Raw genomic sequence first — 20,967 nt, 5'->3', positions numbered from 1 at the left:
GTGGTGTTTTCCAGTGATAAGGATGTAAATCAAACTGTTGTGACCAGCTACAGACGCGCACAACCAGCAAATAAACCTCACTGACTCTCACTTCATGCTTACTTCAAGCTTTCTCACTCGCTCTGCAAATATCAGAATGATGTAAGAATAGTAGATCAACATGTTTCCTGCTTTTGGCTCACTGTGGTAGCACCACTGTTGTTGACCATAATCAGCAAAAACTGCTGCTGCTTTTGGGGCAGAAAAATACTTGGTAAACAGCTCTGGAATGATACTTTTTTTTTTCGAGAAGTCATGAGCACGTTCCAGTTGTTTGTCAAACAATTCCACATCAAGTGTGACACGTTCAACAAAAGGTGATGCACTTTCCCTTTCAGTTCACACAATGAAATCACAATATGGTTTGTCAGTAGTAAATAGCTGCATCTGCTCTTGATAATAATATGCACGGTCCTGCTTCAGACACATTTTTTTTGTGCATCTTTTTCAATATCACTCTGAAAACATGGCAGTCCAAACTATTACACATTTACATTTTAAGTTAGCACAGACTGTACACATGCAGTGCATAATAGATTTTAGATTTCAGTTATTAGCTCCTGTTATTTGAAACAAAATATTTTCTGTACCTGTTCTTTGGTCACAGTTATGCCTTCCAATAGTGATTCTGCTCAGTCTTGTAACTGTCAAGTTTAGGTTTTGCCTGCTTGTCGTACAGGTTGGTGAGGGGTTCTGGTAAATCCATCTTGATGGCCTTTGGCACATAGAATGCTGCGACTGGTTTTATGTTCTGCTCCTCTTGTGTGGTATTGGGAGAGGTTGTAGTAGAGTTGGGCTTGCTCAGCAGCAGTCAGAGGTGGGAAAGGTGGAGGGGCAGAATGAACTTTTGAAGATTTCTCTTTTTTATCTTGTTGAAAGTTGTTAAACATGATGTCCTTGTCCTGCTGATACTCCTCTTTGTTTGAGCCCTGCTATAGCGACAGTTTTAATCCTAACCTTTTGTCATTTCTGGGTGCAGGGGACCCAGGCCTAAAATTCAGAATCCAGGTTGTGGTACATTACGTTATAGAGCAGAAAGGAGTGGGGTGGGTGGATGTTCAATAATATTAAAGAGTTGAATAGTGAAAGCTCGACCACCTGCCTGAGAGAGAGAGGTAAAAACCGTGGGACGTTCTGTCACCCACACACCCAGTACACTGGCACCTGTGTGTTCATATAGGACTTGACTCCACCCTGCCCCCTTGTGGCCAAGTCAAATATAGGTCACCCTGTGCCCAGACATAAACAAATATGAGTTTAAAGAAAAATGTACAAACGATGAACGTTTGCCTGTCATACATCATCTGTGCTGGATATTGTATTTGACAATAATAAAAACACTTTAAGCAGCCTAAACTTGCAGAATGTTTGGACTGATGATTGTGTCCTGCACAGACCTCGACTTGGAGTGGCCCACTTGCACTTCTTAAATGTTACAGCTATTTCTTCTTTTCTTCCACTGTCATGCTGCCATATGCTGAACAACACAGCTGACACATGGAAGTAGCTCCACCAAGTCCAACCCCATCACTCCTCACCACCGTCCAAACCTTTGGGAATGATTAACCTATAAATAAAATCAAATAAACAAATGTTAGCTAACTTGGTTGAGTACATCAAAAATACAAAACTAGCTACAGATGTGTTCAGTGTTGCCAGATTGGGTTTAGTGATTTCCACCAATGTTTTGTCACAGATTCATTTCATTTAATCTTTGAATAAATGTATGTAATCCATCGTTTGGATTTTTAAAAACATTGCCAGAATTGAGAAAACATGTTCTGTAAAATCTTTGGTAAATTGTAGAACAGCATTTTCATCACACATAAAAATGAATATCATCAATGATCGACTAAAACCTCGACTACTGCAAGAAGAGCTGCACACACAGAGTCTGAGACTCAAACATCCAACAGCTCAGTGAGTGTGTTTACATGCACATCAGTATCCCGGTCATCAGCCATATCCCGGTTATGTCAGTATTCAGGATACTGCGTTTACATGTGCTCTGAGAAACCGGGTTACTCATATTTGCGTGTACATGATCAAATGGAGTATCCCGGTTTCTTGACATAATCTTACAAATGTGCAAGTGCAAAAATTAACTTAAATCAATTTCATAAACCAGGAAAAATACAAACCGTGAGCTCCTTTAGCACAAGAAGCTAAGGAGCTACAAGATAACCCACAATCCACTGCACACATCAAACCAACAGATTCTTCATTAAAATCTTCTGCAGAAATAAACTCAACTTTAAAACATATAAACCATAACCACTGTAGAGCCACATCAGCCCGTTTGATCAGATAATTCAGCTTTGATCACATTTGTTTACGTTTTACAGAAATGAAACTTAAACCACATGACTCATTAGCATAAACTGTTAGCGGTGATAAAAACAGTTTGCTCCTTGTGCCGCTGATGTGGTTCAGCTTCTTTTGGACTAAATGACACGACTCAGTGGATTATGTGTGTTCTTTTTGTGACAGAAGAGGTGCTGATGATGGAAAGTCTGTTCTATGTGTATACAGTATCGGAGATAGTTCATGTTTTAGCTTTTCAGTGATCACACAAGTGCAGGTCAGACGAGTGCAGATTGTACGTGTGCAGATTTAGCGCAGCTCTTAATTTTACATTCATTTCACTCGTTTGGTCACTTTATTTATGTTGGTCAATTTATTTATGTCGCTACTGTTGTGGTGAAAAGACTGGAAAGTGTCTTTTGGACGCATGCACACTCAACTTTATGTTGCAGTAACTGGGATACTGCGTATACATGCACCAGTATCCCGTTTATTATCGGAATAAACCAGCTACAGTAAACCGGTTTTCTAATAACCGGGATACTGAAACCGGTTACTGCATCTACATGCACCATCAAGAAACCGGGATACTCAAAAAACCCAATCATAACCGGGTTATTGATGTACATGTGTACACACTCAATCTGTGCAACAGCTGAACACCGGGAGGTCTGAATGTAGCAGACGTCCACTCATTTATCCACATGTATCCACATAAAACTGGACCATATATGGACTGGACAGGAGTGACAGTCTCATATGGTTCCTGTGTTATTGTGTATCGTGTTGATTGGTGTGAAAATAAAAACCGTCCAAACTTGTTGAAAGTTGCCCAAATATTATCTGCCGTCTAAGTCTTCCCCTCACTGCCCGACCTCGTCAAAAGAAACCCATTTGGGCGTCGCTTTTTTGCAATGTTTTCCTTATGACTTTTTTTTTTTTTTACTTATTTCTCAATTGTATTTTCTCTTATACAAATACATTTATATAATAATATGTTTTACTCTTTGTTATTTTAGTGTATTGTGATCTGTGAGCTACTGTCCAAGTAATTTCCCTTGTGGCTCAGTAAAGTCTGTCTAAGTCGAATCATCTCAAGGTCTGAATATGCTGAGGATTCTAATGACTTTAGTTTTGGTCCAAATGTGGGCTAGATTCTAAACTTTCACTTTTATGGAGACCGTGTGGTCTCTTTTGGGCTGATCTGGTCTAAAACGTGGACAAGATAAGAATTTTTAAACCATCATTTCCACAGATTGCAGTTGTGTTTTTGATCCTTGTATTGATGTCCAAATGTGGGTCAGTTTTTGACAGACTCATACACACAAGGTTAAATCTCATATTACTTGGTTCAAAATTGTTATTGTTGTGTTGAATATATGACACCTCTAATCCTAACTCTTATTTTAATAGATCCATGTTAATTGTCAAGAGGAAAAACCAGTGCCTCACCCAGAGCAGTGGCGCCATCTGCTGGAGAACGTCAGGTTGCACCTTCACAAAGATCATGTGTAGAGTTATTAAGCAAACAATTTAGGCTCACAGAAAAGGTGGACAGTCCTGTTTAAATCTCCATTTTGTCAAACATAAGGATTTGTAGTTCATGTTTAGTCTAAACTTATGCCTCAAAAAGCATCAACAACAATATATTCTTTCAACTTGTACAATTTTATTTGTGTATAATTTACTTGGGCCTGAAGTAGTTCAGAATTGTTACTGTTGTCTGGAATGTTTCACAGTATGGAATTAAACCTTTCTATCTTCATGGAGACCAAACCAGACCAAGTTACAGGTCAGATTTATGGAGAGGCGACCCCGCTCACAGTCACAATGTTGTTATTCTATGGATTTTTGGGCTTTAAAACCACATGTTTTTCAATAAAACTTAGAGCTGTTTAATGCCATACTGTGGAATATTCCAGTGCTAGTGAAAGGCGAAAGGGAGGACTGGTGCACAATGTTTTGCAAGGATTCATGTGGTTCATAGGAACATAGTCAAGACCTGGGGGACAATTGTCAAGGCGAGACTGCCCTAACTATAAAGCTTTGCAGGAAACACTGCCACCCTGTAGCAGCCGATAAAGTAATAATGGCCAATAACATAATACTTTTAATGTAACAAAGCCAATAATGTAATAACTTACCAATAATGTAAAAAAATGTCTGAACCAGTAACGTAATAACCTGATGCCAATAATGTAATAACTTATTTCATAAGTAATGTGAGGAGGCGCTGTGTGCACAGTGCACAAAAGAGGCACAGTGTAAGAGTAATACTGCCTGTTACTTGTGTAGTGTGACTACATCTGGCCTCACGCTGGCACCAAAACATGTAGTTTGAAATCTACATGGGCTCACAGCATGATACCATTAGATGTAGGGGGGTAATTGATGTTACAAATTGGAATTTAGGAGTTCGAAGTTAAAGTAGCACTCACATGGCCTTTGTGAGTGTTTAGCTCTGACTAGAAGTAAATTTGGGGGCACCACTCAACAAATGTTGAGAAATATTACAAATCCAATTTAATCAATTACCTATGTTAATTAATTAATAATTAATTAAACAACTGATCTGAAGGTTCGTAAATTCTTGTCCATATCAGTGACCTGCATCTTTTGAATGACATGACTGGAAATAACATCACTATTCACCAAAGCAAACTGTGGTTTATGAATATTTATTGACCAAGTTAAACAGAAACATTTAAATATCAAATATGCAAATGAGTGTAGGTCGCTCTAAACTGTTGTCAAGAGATGTGAGATCAGGCACAACTTTAAGAGTTATCTAAAGTTCTGTGTTGAGTCTAAATTGATGAAGCGAGTCATTCTGTGTTAGTGCACATACAACCCAGGAAGCGTGGAGCTGTCCAGTCACCATGTGGTCCTGTTGGGTCCAATGAAGGTTTGAGTTTCTCAGGATGTCGGTTCTGAAGAATCAAACACAATGAAACGGATGAAGGCCACGTGATCTGATCAATGTTCCAGGCTCAGTCGGCGTCAGGCTGAGGGACGCTCTCCTCTGTTCCAGAGGATTGGAGGACACGTTTCAGTGTCTGTGAGGTCTAACAGCGCGGGTCACAGATTAGGGCTAATCAATCAAAAAGACTATGTCTGCAGAAATGCAAATCTTAAAATTTGCAAAAAATATGAAAGCTTCACTTTCGAATCAGATCAGCTACAGGTATTCAAATAAAAACACGTCAAGCGACGGGCACAGCTTTGAACAGAGGGAGAAGTGGGGCGTTGTCCCCCTGTTCGGCTCTACTACATCTTGACCATTCTGAGCTGAACTGCTTCTGCGATCTTCTACTGAACTGAGATCTGAACGAACTGGTCAGAACTGGGGAACTGCGAAACTGGGGTGAGGTCTGTTTTCCTTGTCTTAAATCTTAAGATAAGCGGGAAAAACCGACCAATGGTGGGCCTTGTGTGTGGAATGTGAGTTAGTTGAGTGGGGGGTTTTATGACATAGCTCACATTACAACTATGAACATGTCCTCCAGCTCCTCCGGGGGGACCCCAAGGCGTTACCAGGCCAGCCCAGAGACATAGTCCCTCCAGCGTGTCCTGGGTCTTCCCCGGGGCTTTACTGAAAATTGTCCAACAAAAAACAAACATTGTTTTTCACCTGTGGTTCAACAGATTTATTAGAAAAAAACAAAATAATGAAACTGGCCTGGACAAAAATGATGGTACCTTAACTTTATATTTTGTTTCACAACTTTTTGAGGGAGACTTCTGCTCTGGTCAACAGATATTTTGACCCACTTCTCGCAGAGTCGAGTCTCAGGTCTGATTCTGGTCTGGTTCCTGTTTTGTTCAGTTCATTAAGTTTACTAAGTTACACATTCCAAGATCAGACTGTGGTGAAAGTAAAGATTTTCAACAATGATGGTTCAGGGTTAGAAAAGTTAATAATAAAATTATAGTTTTGGACATTTGATTTTTCACACCAAGTTCAGCCCAAATACTACACATTGAAATAAACACAATCTGATCTCCCCACACATCCTGGATCTCATTCTTTGCTCTTTGTTCATTTTATAATGTCTTATAGAAGTATCGGATCGGGACTCGGTATTGGCAGATACTCAAAATCAAAGGACTCGGACTCGGGAGAAAAAAAATGTGATCTGGACATCCCTAAATTTAAGATAAGTTTGAAGTGAACAAACTAAAGCAGACCACCCTACTGTCTCTGCAGAGAGTACATAACCAAATACACAATCATATGGGAGATTGTTTGGGACTTGTGGGGCCATTTTGTCTGTTATTGACCCTTTGCACCGACATCACCTGATCACGTGGTTGCACCATGATGGACGTCAGAAATGAGTGAAGGTTCTATGCAGGGAGAGCAAAACTGATGAGAACTCAGAGATTACAATTATTTTGTTCAATTTAGCGATGGCTTCTTCTAGTGCTTGTTTAGTTTAGTTGTTGGGGAAAGTTGGGGGCTCAAAAGGGTTATAAGTTGTATGGAGAAATGAGCCTATAGATCGCTGACCAACTGATCTGTTCTCTCTCCTGCCGTGTTCACCGATTTGATCAAATGACAAATACTTTATGCGTGTCATCTTTTGTCATTTCAGGTTGATCATGATCAGGTTCCCTCTGAAGCTGACCTAAAGCCCTGGTGTCACTGCAGAAGGATGGGACAGTTCTGTGTGTGGCCTGTGCACATGTAAAGCAGGTCTGGGAGAGATGTGCTCACAGAAAAGTCCTGCTCAGCTGCCCTGGACTCTGCTGCTGCAAAACAAAGCACTCTTCATGATGGAGTTTTCATCTGTGTCCTCTATTTCAAATCCATTCACTTCATGCACTCAGCATCCAACTCTGTGCTCTCTGTACAATGTAATCATCAAATACAAATGACAGGAATCCATTTGTCCAGATTTTATTTATATACACTTTTATAAAATGTATTGATTTGTTTCTTACAAATGGAGTTGACAGTTTATTTACAGATTTGTCAGGGCAGTGATTAGTCTGTTACAAACAAGAAGTTAAACATCACTTGTACAGCAGGAGCTTGGTCCAGTCACAGTTTCGATCGGGGACAGTTCAGGTAGAAGTGTGTTCAGAACAGAGTTGGAGCACGTGTTTGGTGAAGCACAGCCCTGGACGATGGTCGATGAAGGTGTTGTTGCTGAAAAATCAAAACAGCTGTAGTAAGAAAAGCTCATCATAAGTTTTAGCTGAGATGTTTATCTTGTTTTTGAAATCCTTCAGGCTGAATTTCCACTTTCATTATTTTAAACATGTTATTTATGTTATTTATGAGCTCACAAGAAGCAAATCAATATAGAATGTGTCTGTAAATAACAAGTGTATTCCACTGATTTAAGACAAACCTGTTGTTATGAAGCAGCTGGTCTCCAGTACATTACATCGTACAGAAGCATCACATCTGCCTGTCAGAGGATCACAGGTTGGGCATCCCAGGGAATCAGGTCCAGGGGGCGATGGCACTGCCACACACACCACTACATCAGTACATCTTTAACTTTAACTCTTTGTTTTCTTTGATTCCACAAATGTACTGTTTGTTGATTTGACTCTTATCCTCTTACCATTGTTGTCTTTTTTAAACAAATGAAGTGTACTCACGTGGTGGGGTATTTTTGTTGCAGTTTGTTTTGTTACAACAGGTGGCTTGTGCAAACACTTGACCAAATCCAGTGTTTAAGGAGTATGTCTGTGTGTCTGCAACTGGACACAGCGAGGAGTCTGCACATTTCTTTATTATTCTGGTAGTAGTAGTTCCACCCTGAGTAACTGTAAAGGAATAAAAGTTTGTAAAATACCCATTTCATAGAAAGAAAATATGAATGAATTTTAGGATGAAATTTTACTTTGTGTTGTTGATACAAAGCACATGTTTGCGTCTGGACAGGCGGGTGCATTTATTTTAGAACATGTTGGATCAGTGAGGTCTGAACAAACACTACACCTGATTGTAGAACCTGTTGAAACACAACACAAATCATTTATAATAAAACACTGATGCTTCTCTCTTAAGTGCATAAATAATGTTCCCTGTTATAACACGTCTGTAAGTCTTTAACTGTCCTGGTAAAACACACAAATACATTCATACTACAAGAAGAGTCAAGTATTCTAAAGAAACATAATTCATAATGAACAGATTTATGCATTTCCCAAAAATGACCCATCATTTTGAAAAACAAGTAAATGATACCAGAAGATACAAAGTAAGAAACACAAATGTTCATCCCTTTTAATATGGCATGATTCCATATGATGTTTCTATTAATACTTGTACCAAGTACACAGCAGTATGCTGGTTGTGGAGATTGGCCTGTCCACACAATTCATACTGGATAATGTGAATAGTTAAACATTGTCTATTGAAAAGTCAAATAAACTCTAACATAATGTAAATCATAACAACAATAGCAACAACAATAAATCCTTAAAGGTATAATAAATATTACCTGTAGTTGTAGTTGGGGTAGTGTGTAGTTGTAGTGTAGTAGTGTTGTAGTTGTAGTAGTAGTTGTAGTTGTGTAGTAGTAGTAGTAGTGTAGTTGTTTAGTTTGTTACAATCATCAGTTTTACAGCAGGAGCTTGGTCCAGTACAGTTTCATAAGGGGACAGTTCAGGTAGAAGTTTGTTCAGAACAGAGTTGGACAGTGTTTGGTGAGGCACAGCCGTGGACTGGGATCGATGAAGTGTGTTTGCTGAAAAATCAGAACAGTTGTAGTAATCATAATAATAAACAGATAATCAGAAGTTTGAGTTGAAATTGAGCTGGTGTAAATTCAGCCTGAAAGACCTGACTTCACTCCCATCTACATCACTGCTTCTACAGTGTCCAGGCCCCAGGGTGAAGACTCCTAAACGACACGTCTGAGTGCCAAAGCCAACTCATTCAACAAAACTTACTAATGGGTCTGGTCAAGCAGAAGTAAACAACAAGGCCAAAAATTCAAGTTAATGCATCTGATCTAAAAATGTATTGAACAGATACATATGTACTCTAGTTTATGAAACTGTTGACCTTTTTTCTGTTCCATTTTTGGTTCTAAAGTTCCATATGTTTTAAACAGACCATGTATGAAACATGGAACAAAAATATTTCCCAAATTTCAAAGACCTGCAAATCATGTCATAAATGGTGTATTCATCATATCTTGTGTTATCCATCTTGAACTGTTGATGAAGGTTCATGATAAAAAAAAAAAAAAAAAAAAAGTATTAAAATGATAAAATTTGCTTGGAAGGACTGACATATTTTATAGAAATAGTTTCCTTTCATTTTGAAGTATATTAAATTTTTGGAAGGAAAAAAGCGACAAATGAATGTAAAATCCTGCACCTTCTACTTGTTTGTACAATTTTCCTCCGTTATTTCCCTCCGTTACCATGACCTTTCTTCATAAAAAATCTCATGAGTCAAAAAGTAAGGTTTTTCAACCTAATCTTGTACCATATGGTAGAAAACTATATGAAGCAAATATTCAAACCAGTTTGTTAAGGATATGGAAGTGAGAACAAGAGTATCACTGTTTGGATTATTGCCCAAAAAGTGCTGCATATTTCATTCCCTCCTTACCGCATGAGTTTTTAAAATTTTTGTCACAACTTGAAAGAATATCACAGGTTTAACTTGACCTGTTGGAGTGTAACTCTTCCTACATTCTGATACTTTACTTATTTCAATAGTCCTCTAGTTTCTGAATAAAGNAACAAATATAAAATCAACTACAACTTAAATGTCACTGGTGAAAACAACCTGCATAGGCTCATGATGTCTGCACTACTGTCCTATAGTGACCTGCCACATGAGGGGACACACACACAAACACACACAAACACACACACAACACACACAACACACACAAACACACACAAATCATTAACCTGAGAACGCGCGGACCACGTTTTCTTCAGTAGTTACTGCGCGGACACCGCTGTCCTCCCGTGCGCCGCGTACGTTTTTCTTGTGTACGCTGAGTAAAACACGCTTCCTCCTGTGCACCTCTAAACCAGAAACTAACACCAAGACTAAAACCGGGACTAACCCAGTCCAGGACTAAACCAGGATTAAACCAGGTCTAAACCAGGATTAAACCAGGACTAAACCAGAACTAAAACCAGAACTAAAACCAGGTCTAAACCAGGTCTAAACCAGGACTAAACCAGAACTAACACCAGCACTAAAACCAGGACTAAACTAGGACTAAAGTAGGACTAAAGCAGGTCTAAACCAGGACTAAAACCAGGACTAAAACCAGTGATCTCATATATAAAGCATTTCTCTATCAATAATATTTTTAATATGGTTAAGGAAAGACTGGACTTTTTATTGTCTTTAAGTAGACAAAAGTTATTATGTTCAGATTTCCTCGTCTTTGCTACTTTACAGCAAACAGTTTCTTATTCATGGAGACTTGGGCTCAACAGACAATTTGAAGAGAACAAACAAGAACGACATTTGCAGGATGCAGTTGCTACATTCATGTAGTTTTAAAAAGCATGACAATATCAAGTAATCCAAAGTATTCAAATTACATTACTCACTTTAAGTAATTACATGGATTAAGTTACAAACTACATTTTGGGATATGTAATCTGTAATCTGTAGGGGAATACATTTTAAAAAGTAACCTTCCAACACTGCAGATTAGTAATAGTAATAATAAGGATGATACTGTGGAATGTAAGTGACTGCATCTGTTAAAGTTTGTTAAACAATAAATGACTTTATAAAGTCACTTTTTTAGTTCTATATCAGTCTTTTGATCTGCCACAATGATGTAATAATGAATTTAAATGAAAATACCTCAAATTGAAGGCTTTTCTCAGCAATTTTTAGGTGAGAATAAAAAGAGATTAATTTGATTAATTAATTACAGATCATAATTAATTAATCTCTCTTTTTTTTTTTTATCGCATGACAGCACTAGTTAATAGTAGATGTTTGTATTACTTTAAACTAATCAGAATATGCCAAAGTTTCTCTGGTAAAAATTTGATCAGCATTTAACTGTGCCCACATGGGGAACCGAGGGTCCAAAGAAGGGGCCAAAAAGATCACATTTGGTCTGTGACCATATTTGAGACTCTACACCATCCACATGAAAGCTCAGAAAAGTGTGAGATTGTTGTTAGAAATGCTCCTTCTCTCAAATATTCAGCTTAAACTGTTAATTTGTAAATATCTGCTTGGAGTAGATAGATCTTGGACCTCAAAATTTGAAAAAAATAAAAATAAAAAATCAACAGCAACCAAATGTGAGATTTTGGGGGCCCACAGTGCCCCCCTTAATAAAGATACCCAATATTCGACAACAGATTCAGAATCTATGATCACGAATCTACAATAATACAAATTGTCAGCTTCCTAGCTCTATTTTTTATGAAGTTATGATCTTTCAAACATGCTTTATAAATTAAGGTTTCTGAATTAGTGAGCATGGCCCCAAAATTTCAACAGGCCATAACTCAGGAAAGACTCAAGGGTTTGAGCTAAAATTTGAGATTCTTTCATTTGGTGATTTTTAGAATTTTTTGGAAACATTTTCAGCCAAATCTGAGATGGGAGGGGAGGGCAGCTGATTTCATATGGACTGACCCTAATTAACTTATTTATGCATTTTCCAAAAAATGACCCATCATTTTGAAAAACTAGTTAATGATACCAGAAAGTACAAAGTAAGAAACACAAATGTTCATCCCTTTTAATATGGCATGATTCCATATGATGTTTCTATTAATACTTGTACCAAGTACACAGCAGTATGCTGGTTGTGGAGATTGGCCTGTCCACACAATTCATACTGGATAATGTGAACTGTTAATCATTGTCTATTGAAAAGTCAAATAAACTCTAACATAATGTAAATCATAACAACAATAGCAACAACAATAAAGACTTAAAGGGTATAATAAATATTACCTGGTGTAGAAGTTGTAGTTGGAGTGGTTGTATTTTGTCCAAGAGTAGTTGTATTTGGTGCAAGAGTCGTTGTAGTTTGTGCAGGAGTAGCTGTAGTTGGTGCAGGAGTAGTTGTAGTTGTTAATTTGTTACAATCCTCAGTTTTACAGCAGGAGCTTGGTCCAGTCACAGTTTCATAAGGGGACAGTTCAGGTAGAAGTTTGTTCAGAACAGAGTTGGAGCATGTGTTTGGTGAGGCACAGCCGTGGACTGGGATCGATGATGAAGTTGTTGTTGCTGAAAAATCAGAACAGTTGTAGTAATCATAATAATAAGAGATAATCAGAAGTTTGAGTTGAAATTGAGCTGGTGTAAATTCAGCCTGAAAGACCTGACTTCACTCCCATCTACATCACTGCTTCTACAGTGTCCAGGCCCCAGGGTGAAGACTCCTAAACGTCACGTCTGAGTGCCAAAGCCAACTCATTCAACAAAACTTACTAAAAGTTTCTCTTTGTGTCTGTCTGAGTCTCTCCGGGGAGAAATGTTTATCTTGTTTGTGAAATCCTTCAGGCTGAGGTTTTACTTTCATTATTTTAAACATGTTATTTATGAGCTCACAAGAAGCAAATCAATATAGAATGTGTCTGTAAATAACAAGTGTATTCCACTGATTTAAGACAAACCTGTTGTTATGAAGCAGTTTGTCTCCAGTGCGTTACATTGTATAGAAGTATTGCATCGGCCTGTCAGAGGATCACAGGTCAGACATCGCAGGGAGTTTTGTCCAGGGGCGGTCGGCGCTGTAATACACACCAGTACATCAGTACAACTTTAACCATAAACTCTTTATTTTCTTTGATTCTACAGATTTAATGTTTGTTGACTTGACGTTTATTTATTTATTTATTTTTTTACAAATGAACTGTACTCACGTGATGTGGTCTCTTTGTTGCAATTGGTTGATTCATTACAACATTTGACTTGTGCAAACACTTGACCAGATCCAGTGTTTAAGGAGTATGTCTGTGTGTCTGCAACTGGACACAGTGAGGACTCTGCACATTTCTTTATTATTCTGGTAGTAGTAGTTCCACCCTGAGTAACTGAAAAGGAATAAAAGTTTGTAAATTATCCAAAACATATGTCATTTCAAAGAAAGAATTTTTTTTTTTTTTTACTTTCTGTTGTTGATACAAAGCACATGGTGTCTGTTGCTGCACAGTCCTTCACTGATGCTTTTTTGCATGTTGGATCAGTGAGGTCTGAACAAATGCTACACTTGATTGCAGAACCTGTTGAAACACAACACAAATAATTTACAATAACACAGTGATGCTTCTCTCTTACATGCATAAGTAATGTTCCCTGTTATAACACGTCTGTAAGTCTTTAGCTTCCTGGAACAGAAAGAAAATTAAAAGCAAGTGTAATCCAAGTAAATTAGCGTCACTTCTGGTTACAACTTTATTGTGACTGGGAAACTTCCTTTAAGTTCCGGTGTCAGTTGTGTCACATCCTGTTGTTCCTCTCCTTCGGTGCTACTCTCTCTCTGGCTCAATCATTTGGAGGGTAGTGATTAAAACCTCTGATCTAACAATACAAACCTTTCTAGCAGGTGGAAAAGTATCTAAGCTCCACCGAAAATGACCTGTGAGAGCTCATTTTCAAAAATTCCGTGTGAAATGAAGGAATTTAATGGTAGGGGTGTCAAATTATTGCGTTAATTGCGATTAATTAATTACAGTCATATTTAGCGCATTATGTTTTTTAATCGCGTTAATCTCATTTTTATTCTCTAACTTTATGGTGTCTGTCTGCGAGTTGCTTTATTATAAAATCTGTTTTTATGTGTTGTTGGGACAACAACACACACACACACAAAAAACACATTTATACATTTTTTTATTTCTGTAATTCCACTCATTGCCGGAAACCCACACAAAACACGCGCAGTAAGAGCGATGTAAACGTCATGTTAACGTTGGCAGCGTCAGTCGCACAATGGACGAGGTGGAAGAGCCAGTAGAACAGAGGCAGCAGTGCACAGGTAAAAACACATTCGTGTCTTGGAAATTCTTCTCCCGACGTGAAATATAAAAGAAAATAACAAATATAAAATCAACTACAACTTAAATGTCACTGGTGAAAACAACCTGCATAGGCTCATGATGTCTGCACTACTGTCCTATAGTGACCTGCCACATGAGGGGACACACACACAAACACACAAACACACACAAACACACACACAAACACACACAAACACACACAAATCATTAACCTGAGAACGCGCGGACCACGTTTTCTTCAGTAGTTACTGCGCGGACACCGCTGTCCTCCCGTGCGCCGCGTACGTTTTCTTGTGTACGCTGAGTAAAACACGCTTCCTCCTGTGCACCTCTAAACCAGAACTAACACCAAGACTAAAACCGGGACTAACCCAGTCCAGGACTAAACCAGGATTAAACCAGGTCTAAACCAGGACTAAACCAGGACTAAACCAGAACTAAAACCAGAACTAAAACCAGGTCTAAACCAGGACTAAACCAGAACTAACACCAGCACTAAAACCAGGACTAAACTAGGACTAAAGTAGGACTAAAGCAGGTCTAAACCAGGACTAAAACCAGGACTAAAACCAGTGATCTCATATATAAAGCATTTCTCTATCAATAATATTTTTAATATGGTTAAGGAAAGACTGGACTTTTTATTGTCTTTAAGTAGACAAAAGTTATTATGTTCAGATTTCCTCGTCTTTGCTACTTTACAGCAAACAGTTTCTTATTCATGGAGACTTGGGCTCAACAGACAATTTGAAGAGAACAAACAAGAACGACATTTGCAGGATGCAGTTGCTACATTCATGTAGTTTTAAAAAGCATGACAATATCAAGTAATCCAAAGTATTCAAATTACATTACTCACTTTAAGTAATTACATGGATTAAGTTACAAACTACATTTTGGGATATGTAATCTGTAATCTGTAGGGGAATACATTTTAAAAGTAACCTTCCCAACACTGCAGATTAGTAATAGTAATAATAAGGATGATACTGTGGAATGTAAGTGACTGCATCTGTTAAAGTTTGTTAAACAATAAATGACTTTATAAAGTCACTTTTTAGTTCTATATCAGTCTTTTGATCTGCCACAATGATGTAATAATGAATTTAAATGAAAATACCTCAAATTGAAGGCTTTTCTCAGCAATTTTTAGGTGAGAATAAAAAGAGATTAATTTGATTAATTAATTACAGATCATAATTAATTAATCTCTCTTTTTTTTTTATCGCATGACAGCACTAGTTAATAGTAGATGTTTGTATTACTTTAAACTAATCAGAATATGCCAAAGTTTCTCTGGTAAAAATTTGATCAGCATTTAACTGTGCCCACATGGGGAACCGAGGGTCCAAAGAAGGGGCCAAAAAGATCACATTTGGTCTGTGACCATATTTGAGACTCTACACCATCCACATGAAAGCTCAGAAAAGTGTGAGATTGTTGTTAGAAATGCTCCTTCTCTCAAATATTCAGCTTAAACTGTTAATTTGTAAATATCTGCTTGGAGTAGATAGGTCTTGGACCTCAAAATTTGAAAAAAAAAAATAAAAATAAAAAATCAACAGCAACCAAATGTGAGATTTTGGGGGCCCACAGTGCCCCCCTTAATAAAGATACCCAATATTCGACAACAGATTCAGAATCTATGATCACGAATCTACAATAATACAAATTGTCAGCTTCCTAGCTCTATTTTTTATGAAGTTATGATCTTTCAAACATGCTTATAAATTAAGGTTTCTGAATTAGTGAGCATGGCCCCAAAATTTCAACGGGCCATAACTCAGGAAAGACTCAAGGGTTTGAGCTAAAATTTGAGATTCTTTCATTTGGTGATTTTAGAATTTTTTTGGAAACATTTTCAGCCAAATCTGAGATGGGAGGGGAGGGCAGCTGATTTCATATGGACTGACCCTAATTAACTTATTTATGCATTTTCCAAAAAATGACCCATCATTTTGAAAAACTAGTTAATGATACCAGAAAGTACAAAGTAAGAAACACAAATGTTCATCCCTTTTAATATGGCATGATTCCATATGATGTTTCTATTAATACTTGTACCAAGTACACAGCAGTATGCTGGTTGTGGAGATTGGCCTGTCCACACAATTCATACTGGATAATGTGAACTGTTAATCATTGTCTATTGAAAAGTCAAATAAACTCTAACATAATGTAAATCATAACAACAACAGCAACAACAATAAAGACTTAAAGGGTATAATAAATATTACCTGAGCTGCAGAAAGTCAGTGTTAGAGCCAGAAAAAACAATATCTGTCCCTTCATGTTGATCTCTCTGTAGTTCCTTCTGTGTTTGCTTTTATATTACTTGTAGTTTGGAGATGCACCTGGATCTTTTATAAGTTTGAGGTTTGAATGGGCTGTGGCCGTTTAGTCTTTTGTCCTGAGTAAATTCATAATCTGAGAATGCATCACACCCAACTAATACCCTGAGTGACAGATGAAACTGAACAAAGCATGGACACTGTGTGACATTAAATTAATAAACATAATTTGTATGGAGGATGGAGCCACGCCCTCTAGCCAAGCTGAACTCAATCAGAGAATTCTATTATATGTCAGTATTATACGTCAAGAGACTTTTCAACTCCAAAAGCTGTTCTTATGAAGTTTATTTATTTTTAATCATTACATTTTCTTCGTACAAATTACACTGCAGCAGATTATTAATTAAAATCTTCTGCATAAATAAACTTTACATGACTAAACTTTACAACGTATAAAGCATAACGACTCTTGAGCCACATCAGCCCGTTTGAGATTATAATGTGTTTAATTCAGCTTTGCGCACATGTGTTTATGTTTTACAAAACAAAACTTAAAAGTGCATGGCTCATTTGCATAAAAAGAGTGCTGATTGTGCCCCTGATGTGGTTCAGCTTCTTTCGGACTAAAGGACATGACTCAGTGGAATATGACTGTTCTCTCTGTGACAGAGGATGTGCTGTGTGGAAAAGGTTCGTGGTGCTAGAAGCTTTTCACTGGTACCAACTTTGGGCATTCACTGCGGTAGTGAGGAGTGAATGAGACACAAGCGAACAAAATCAGGGAGGTGGGGGTGGCGAGAGCGAGCACAGAGAAGGCAAATAAGCGACACGGCGAAATCAGAATTGAATATAAGCATTATATTGATATATACGATATGTCAGAATCCATATCGTATTAAAAAAAATATCTTAATATATAATATAATATAATATATATAATATATAATATAATATAATATAGATATCGCCCACCCCTATGTACAAGTAAATAAAGTAAGAGCGAAGATGATATGATGATTGACAGGACATATCGTTATCTGTTACATAAGGGTGAGTTTTTGTACAGGTGTAGGGAGTAGGGATGGGCATGATTAATCGATAATTGATCATTAAGAATTTCATCGATTATGTTAATTTTAATCGACAAACTGAATGTAGGTTGCTGTGCGTAGCATTACCAAACAGAGGTCCGTACATGTAGCTCTCTGCACTCAGAAACATTCGGTCAGCCTGCAACGTACCGAGGCACAAATGCGTATTTAACGATGATTTGTACAAGAAATTCCACGCTTTCCGTTGCATTCGACACAAGTGCGAGTCCATGTGCACAGTGAACAAAGCAGGAACATATGTTTCGGTGTCCAGTGGGAAAAAGCTTTGCCAGATGAGAGTCGCGCAATGTCGATGACGAGTCCCCGCCTCCCGCCCCCCGTACGGTGTCCTGGTTTTGACAAACACAAATACGGTCACACTAACCTGTATTCACCTGAGTCATGTCTTTTAATCCGACAGAAATTGAACAGCATCAGCGACACAAGAGCTGTAGTTTTATCTTTGCTGAGTTTATGCAAATTAGCGATGCGGTTTTAAATTTCGTTTCTGTGAGAGTTGAACAAAACTGAATTAAACACATTATAATGTCAAACGGATTGATGTGGCTCTAGAGTGGTTACGGTTTATATGTCGTAAAGTTGAATTTATTAGATTAGATTAGTAGTGCAGATAGTAATAATAATGATGATCATTTTAATATAAAAAACGTTAATGATTAATTGATAATCGATCGTTAATTCTTCTGACGATCGATTAAGAAAATTTCATCGAATGCCCATCCCTAGTAGGGAGTATTATCTGTTTCATAAGGGTGAGTTGTACAGTTGTAGGGAGTATTATCTGTCCCTCTATAGCAGGGGTGGGCAAACTGTGGCCTTTTAATCCGGCCTGTCGGACTTGAATAAATTATAATAATAAACCTTGTTAATGTTTTATTTTTTCCAGCAATTCCTGTGTTTCCCAGTAGAGGGCGCTCTCTAGATACATTGACATTTTTTGACGTGCAGCGTATTATGCTGCATTCTTGTGATGCCAAAAGATCCGACATGCCGAGTTGTTTTTCCGACATGAGGAGGCGTTCATGTGAATTTTCCTAGTGAGAAAGTAATTTTTCTGATCATTCCAACACCACATGAACGCATCCTGAGAATCGCCACAACATAATTAACTCTGGACTTTGATGTGCTCGCTTAAAAGAGACACCAACAACACTGTACCCACTGAAATCAAAAGTAAGTTTCTCTGCTGTTATGTAAAAAATGCATTTACGTGTTACATGTCATTTCTGTTAAGGTGTGCACATAAGTGGTTTGCACGTGCATGTACATTTTCAATATAAACAATGCGCACCAGATCAAATAACATGCTCGCATACTGTCAAGCTGGCACTTTTCCGTCCTGATGCTGGTTGTTGTTGACTTTTGGCTCTGGGGATGTACATTCAATAGAAGGAGCAGGACAAGTGTCTGCATCTCCTACCATTTTTTAAATAAAGACAGGAGGAGAGTGAAATAATAATTTTATTAATTTAATTTTCAATGTTTTAAGAGTAATTTCAATAGTAAAGTATAGTAAATACCGTGGGACTTGAAAGAGAGATATTTTGTTGTAATGCTTTGTTATGATTTTCAATTGAAATTCATGCACAGGTTTTCTACATTTCCCATGTTATTTTTTACTCTCCACTCCATCCATTTGCTTCTGGTCCGGCCCTCCCATCAAATTTTAGAATCCTTTGTGTCCCATGAGCCAAAAAGTTTGCCCACCCCTGATCTATAGTCTGGTGCAGTGGGTGAGTTGTTGTACAGTTGTAGGGAGTATTATCCGTTCCTCTATAGTCTGGTGCAGTGGGAGAGCAGGAGTGTTCATGATGGAGAGCAGTTTGTCCAGTGTCCTCGTGTCCCTCACTGAGACAAACGTCTCCAGGTCACAGACGATAACGTGAGCAGTTTAACAGATCAGTTTGTTGATCCGCCCAATGTCCCTTTTACTGGAGCTGCTCCCCCAGCAGAACACAGACAAGTACAGGACGCTGGCCCCACAGAATGATAGAAGATCTCCAGTAACTGAAAGACCTGAGTTTTCTCAGGAAGTAGAATCTCCTCATGCTCTTCTTGTACACAGCATTACTGTTGTCCCTCCAGTCCAGTTGTTCACATGGTCTTCACTTGTAGCAGTCGACTATTTCCACATCATGGTCCTGGATGGTGACGGGCTTCACTGTGTCCTCTTCCTCCTGAAAACAAATTTGCAATCAGTGTCCTGAACTCCAGCTCCTGTCCATCTCTGATACACCCAACCACCACCACAGACTCTTCAGACAACTTCTGCAGGTGACAGGACTAACTGATATATTTGTAAAATGATATTGACATAACAGGACTCACTAATCTAATGTCTCTGTTCTAATGTGACAGCAGCACGACTCCTGGAGTTGTCCTGTCACTTCAGGCCTGTTAGGTTCACACAAAAATATGATGTGAATTTTATCTGCAAAGTGATGTGGCTCTTCCACAGAACTAAACAGACACATTCACAAAGTCAAACTGGTCTTGTGTCTTGTCAAACACAACAGTGACAAACTCTGGTCTCTAATACTAATTACTGTCTTCTCTTACTGTTCAATGAACGATAAATGAAACAAACATGTTTAGCTCTTTGTACTATGAACATTTGGTTGTTTTTTTATAGTATGTTTTTAGCTGCAGAGAGTTGAATAAGTTCTAAGTTCTATGGCTCATAACACCAATTAACTGCATATAATAATATAGTGTATATTTTCTGGAGTCTATTGCACTTAGACAACCACTGTGTGACCCACTTCACACGAGCTTCACACTCACACAAACTTAGAATTCACAATAATGACCCGACTGAAGTGTTGTATTAAATGTTTTAGGTCATTGTCACAGTTCAACCAACAGGCTTTGAGCTTTGAGTCTGTTCTTTTCTACCTTACACTCCTTAAGATGGCAATTATAAAGAAATAATCCACCATTTGAAAGTCTGTAAACAAATACATTCTGAACTGGAAAAGTGATTAACACACAATATCAATGTATATTTTTAGAAACACTTTTGTTATAACAATTACTATAATTTAAATGAGAAATGAGGAATTGAGTTAATTATTCGGTATAATGTTATAAATGTTGTGACTCTAAGTAAGTAAGTAAGTAAGTCTTTATTTATATAGCGCTTTCACATACATTTTCTGTCCCCAAAGACGCTTTACACAGCATTATTCAGCATTATTCATTCAGCATTCATTCATACAGCATTATTCATTCACTCTATA

General features: G+C 37.8%; 1 protein-coding gene and 1 long non-coding RNA gene across 2 annotated transcripts in view; both read right to left on the bottom strand.

Moving 5' to 3' along the window:
* Positions 1-16,630, bottom strand: part of LOC110175649 (uncharacterized) — a 32,630-nt gene extending 16,000 nt beyond the window's left edge. Inside the window, exons 1-2 of the mRNA XM_055149540.1 lie at positions 16,560-16,630; positions 13,432-13,545 (exon numbers count right to left, since the gene is read on the bottom strand). Of these exons, the coding sequence (XP_055005515.1) occupies positions 13,432-13,545; positions 16,560-16,614 (169 nt within the window). The 5' untranslated portion in view covers positions 16,615-16,630. The remainder of the gene's footprint in view (positions 1-13,431; positions 13,546-16,559) is intronic.
* LOC129407685 (uncharacterized) lies at positions 7,299-8,297 on the bottom strand. Its single transcript, XR_008631668.1, has 4 exons — positions 8,202-8,297; positions 7,957-8,124; positions 7,701-7,817; positions 7,299-7,495 (listed from the first exon to the last, which is right to left on the bottom strand). It is a non-coding gene; the product is annotated as an uncharacterized LOC129407685 (long non-coding RNA).
* Positions 16,631-20,967: the final 4,337 nt, after the last annotated feature.

Source organism: Boleophthalmus pectinirostris, unplaced genomic scaffold (genome assembly GCF_026225935.1).
Source record: "Boleophthalmus pectinirostris isolate CB_2022bp ecotype Guang Dong unplaced genomic scaffold, ASM2622593v1 HiC_scaffold_1, whole genome shotgun sequence".
Lineage (NCBI taxonomy): Eukaryota > Metazoa > Chordata > Actinopteri > Gobiiformes > Gobiidae > Boleophthalmus > Boleophthalmus pectinirostris.
This window is presented reverse-complemented; position numbering and strand designations above follow the sequence as displayed.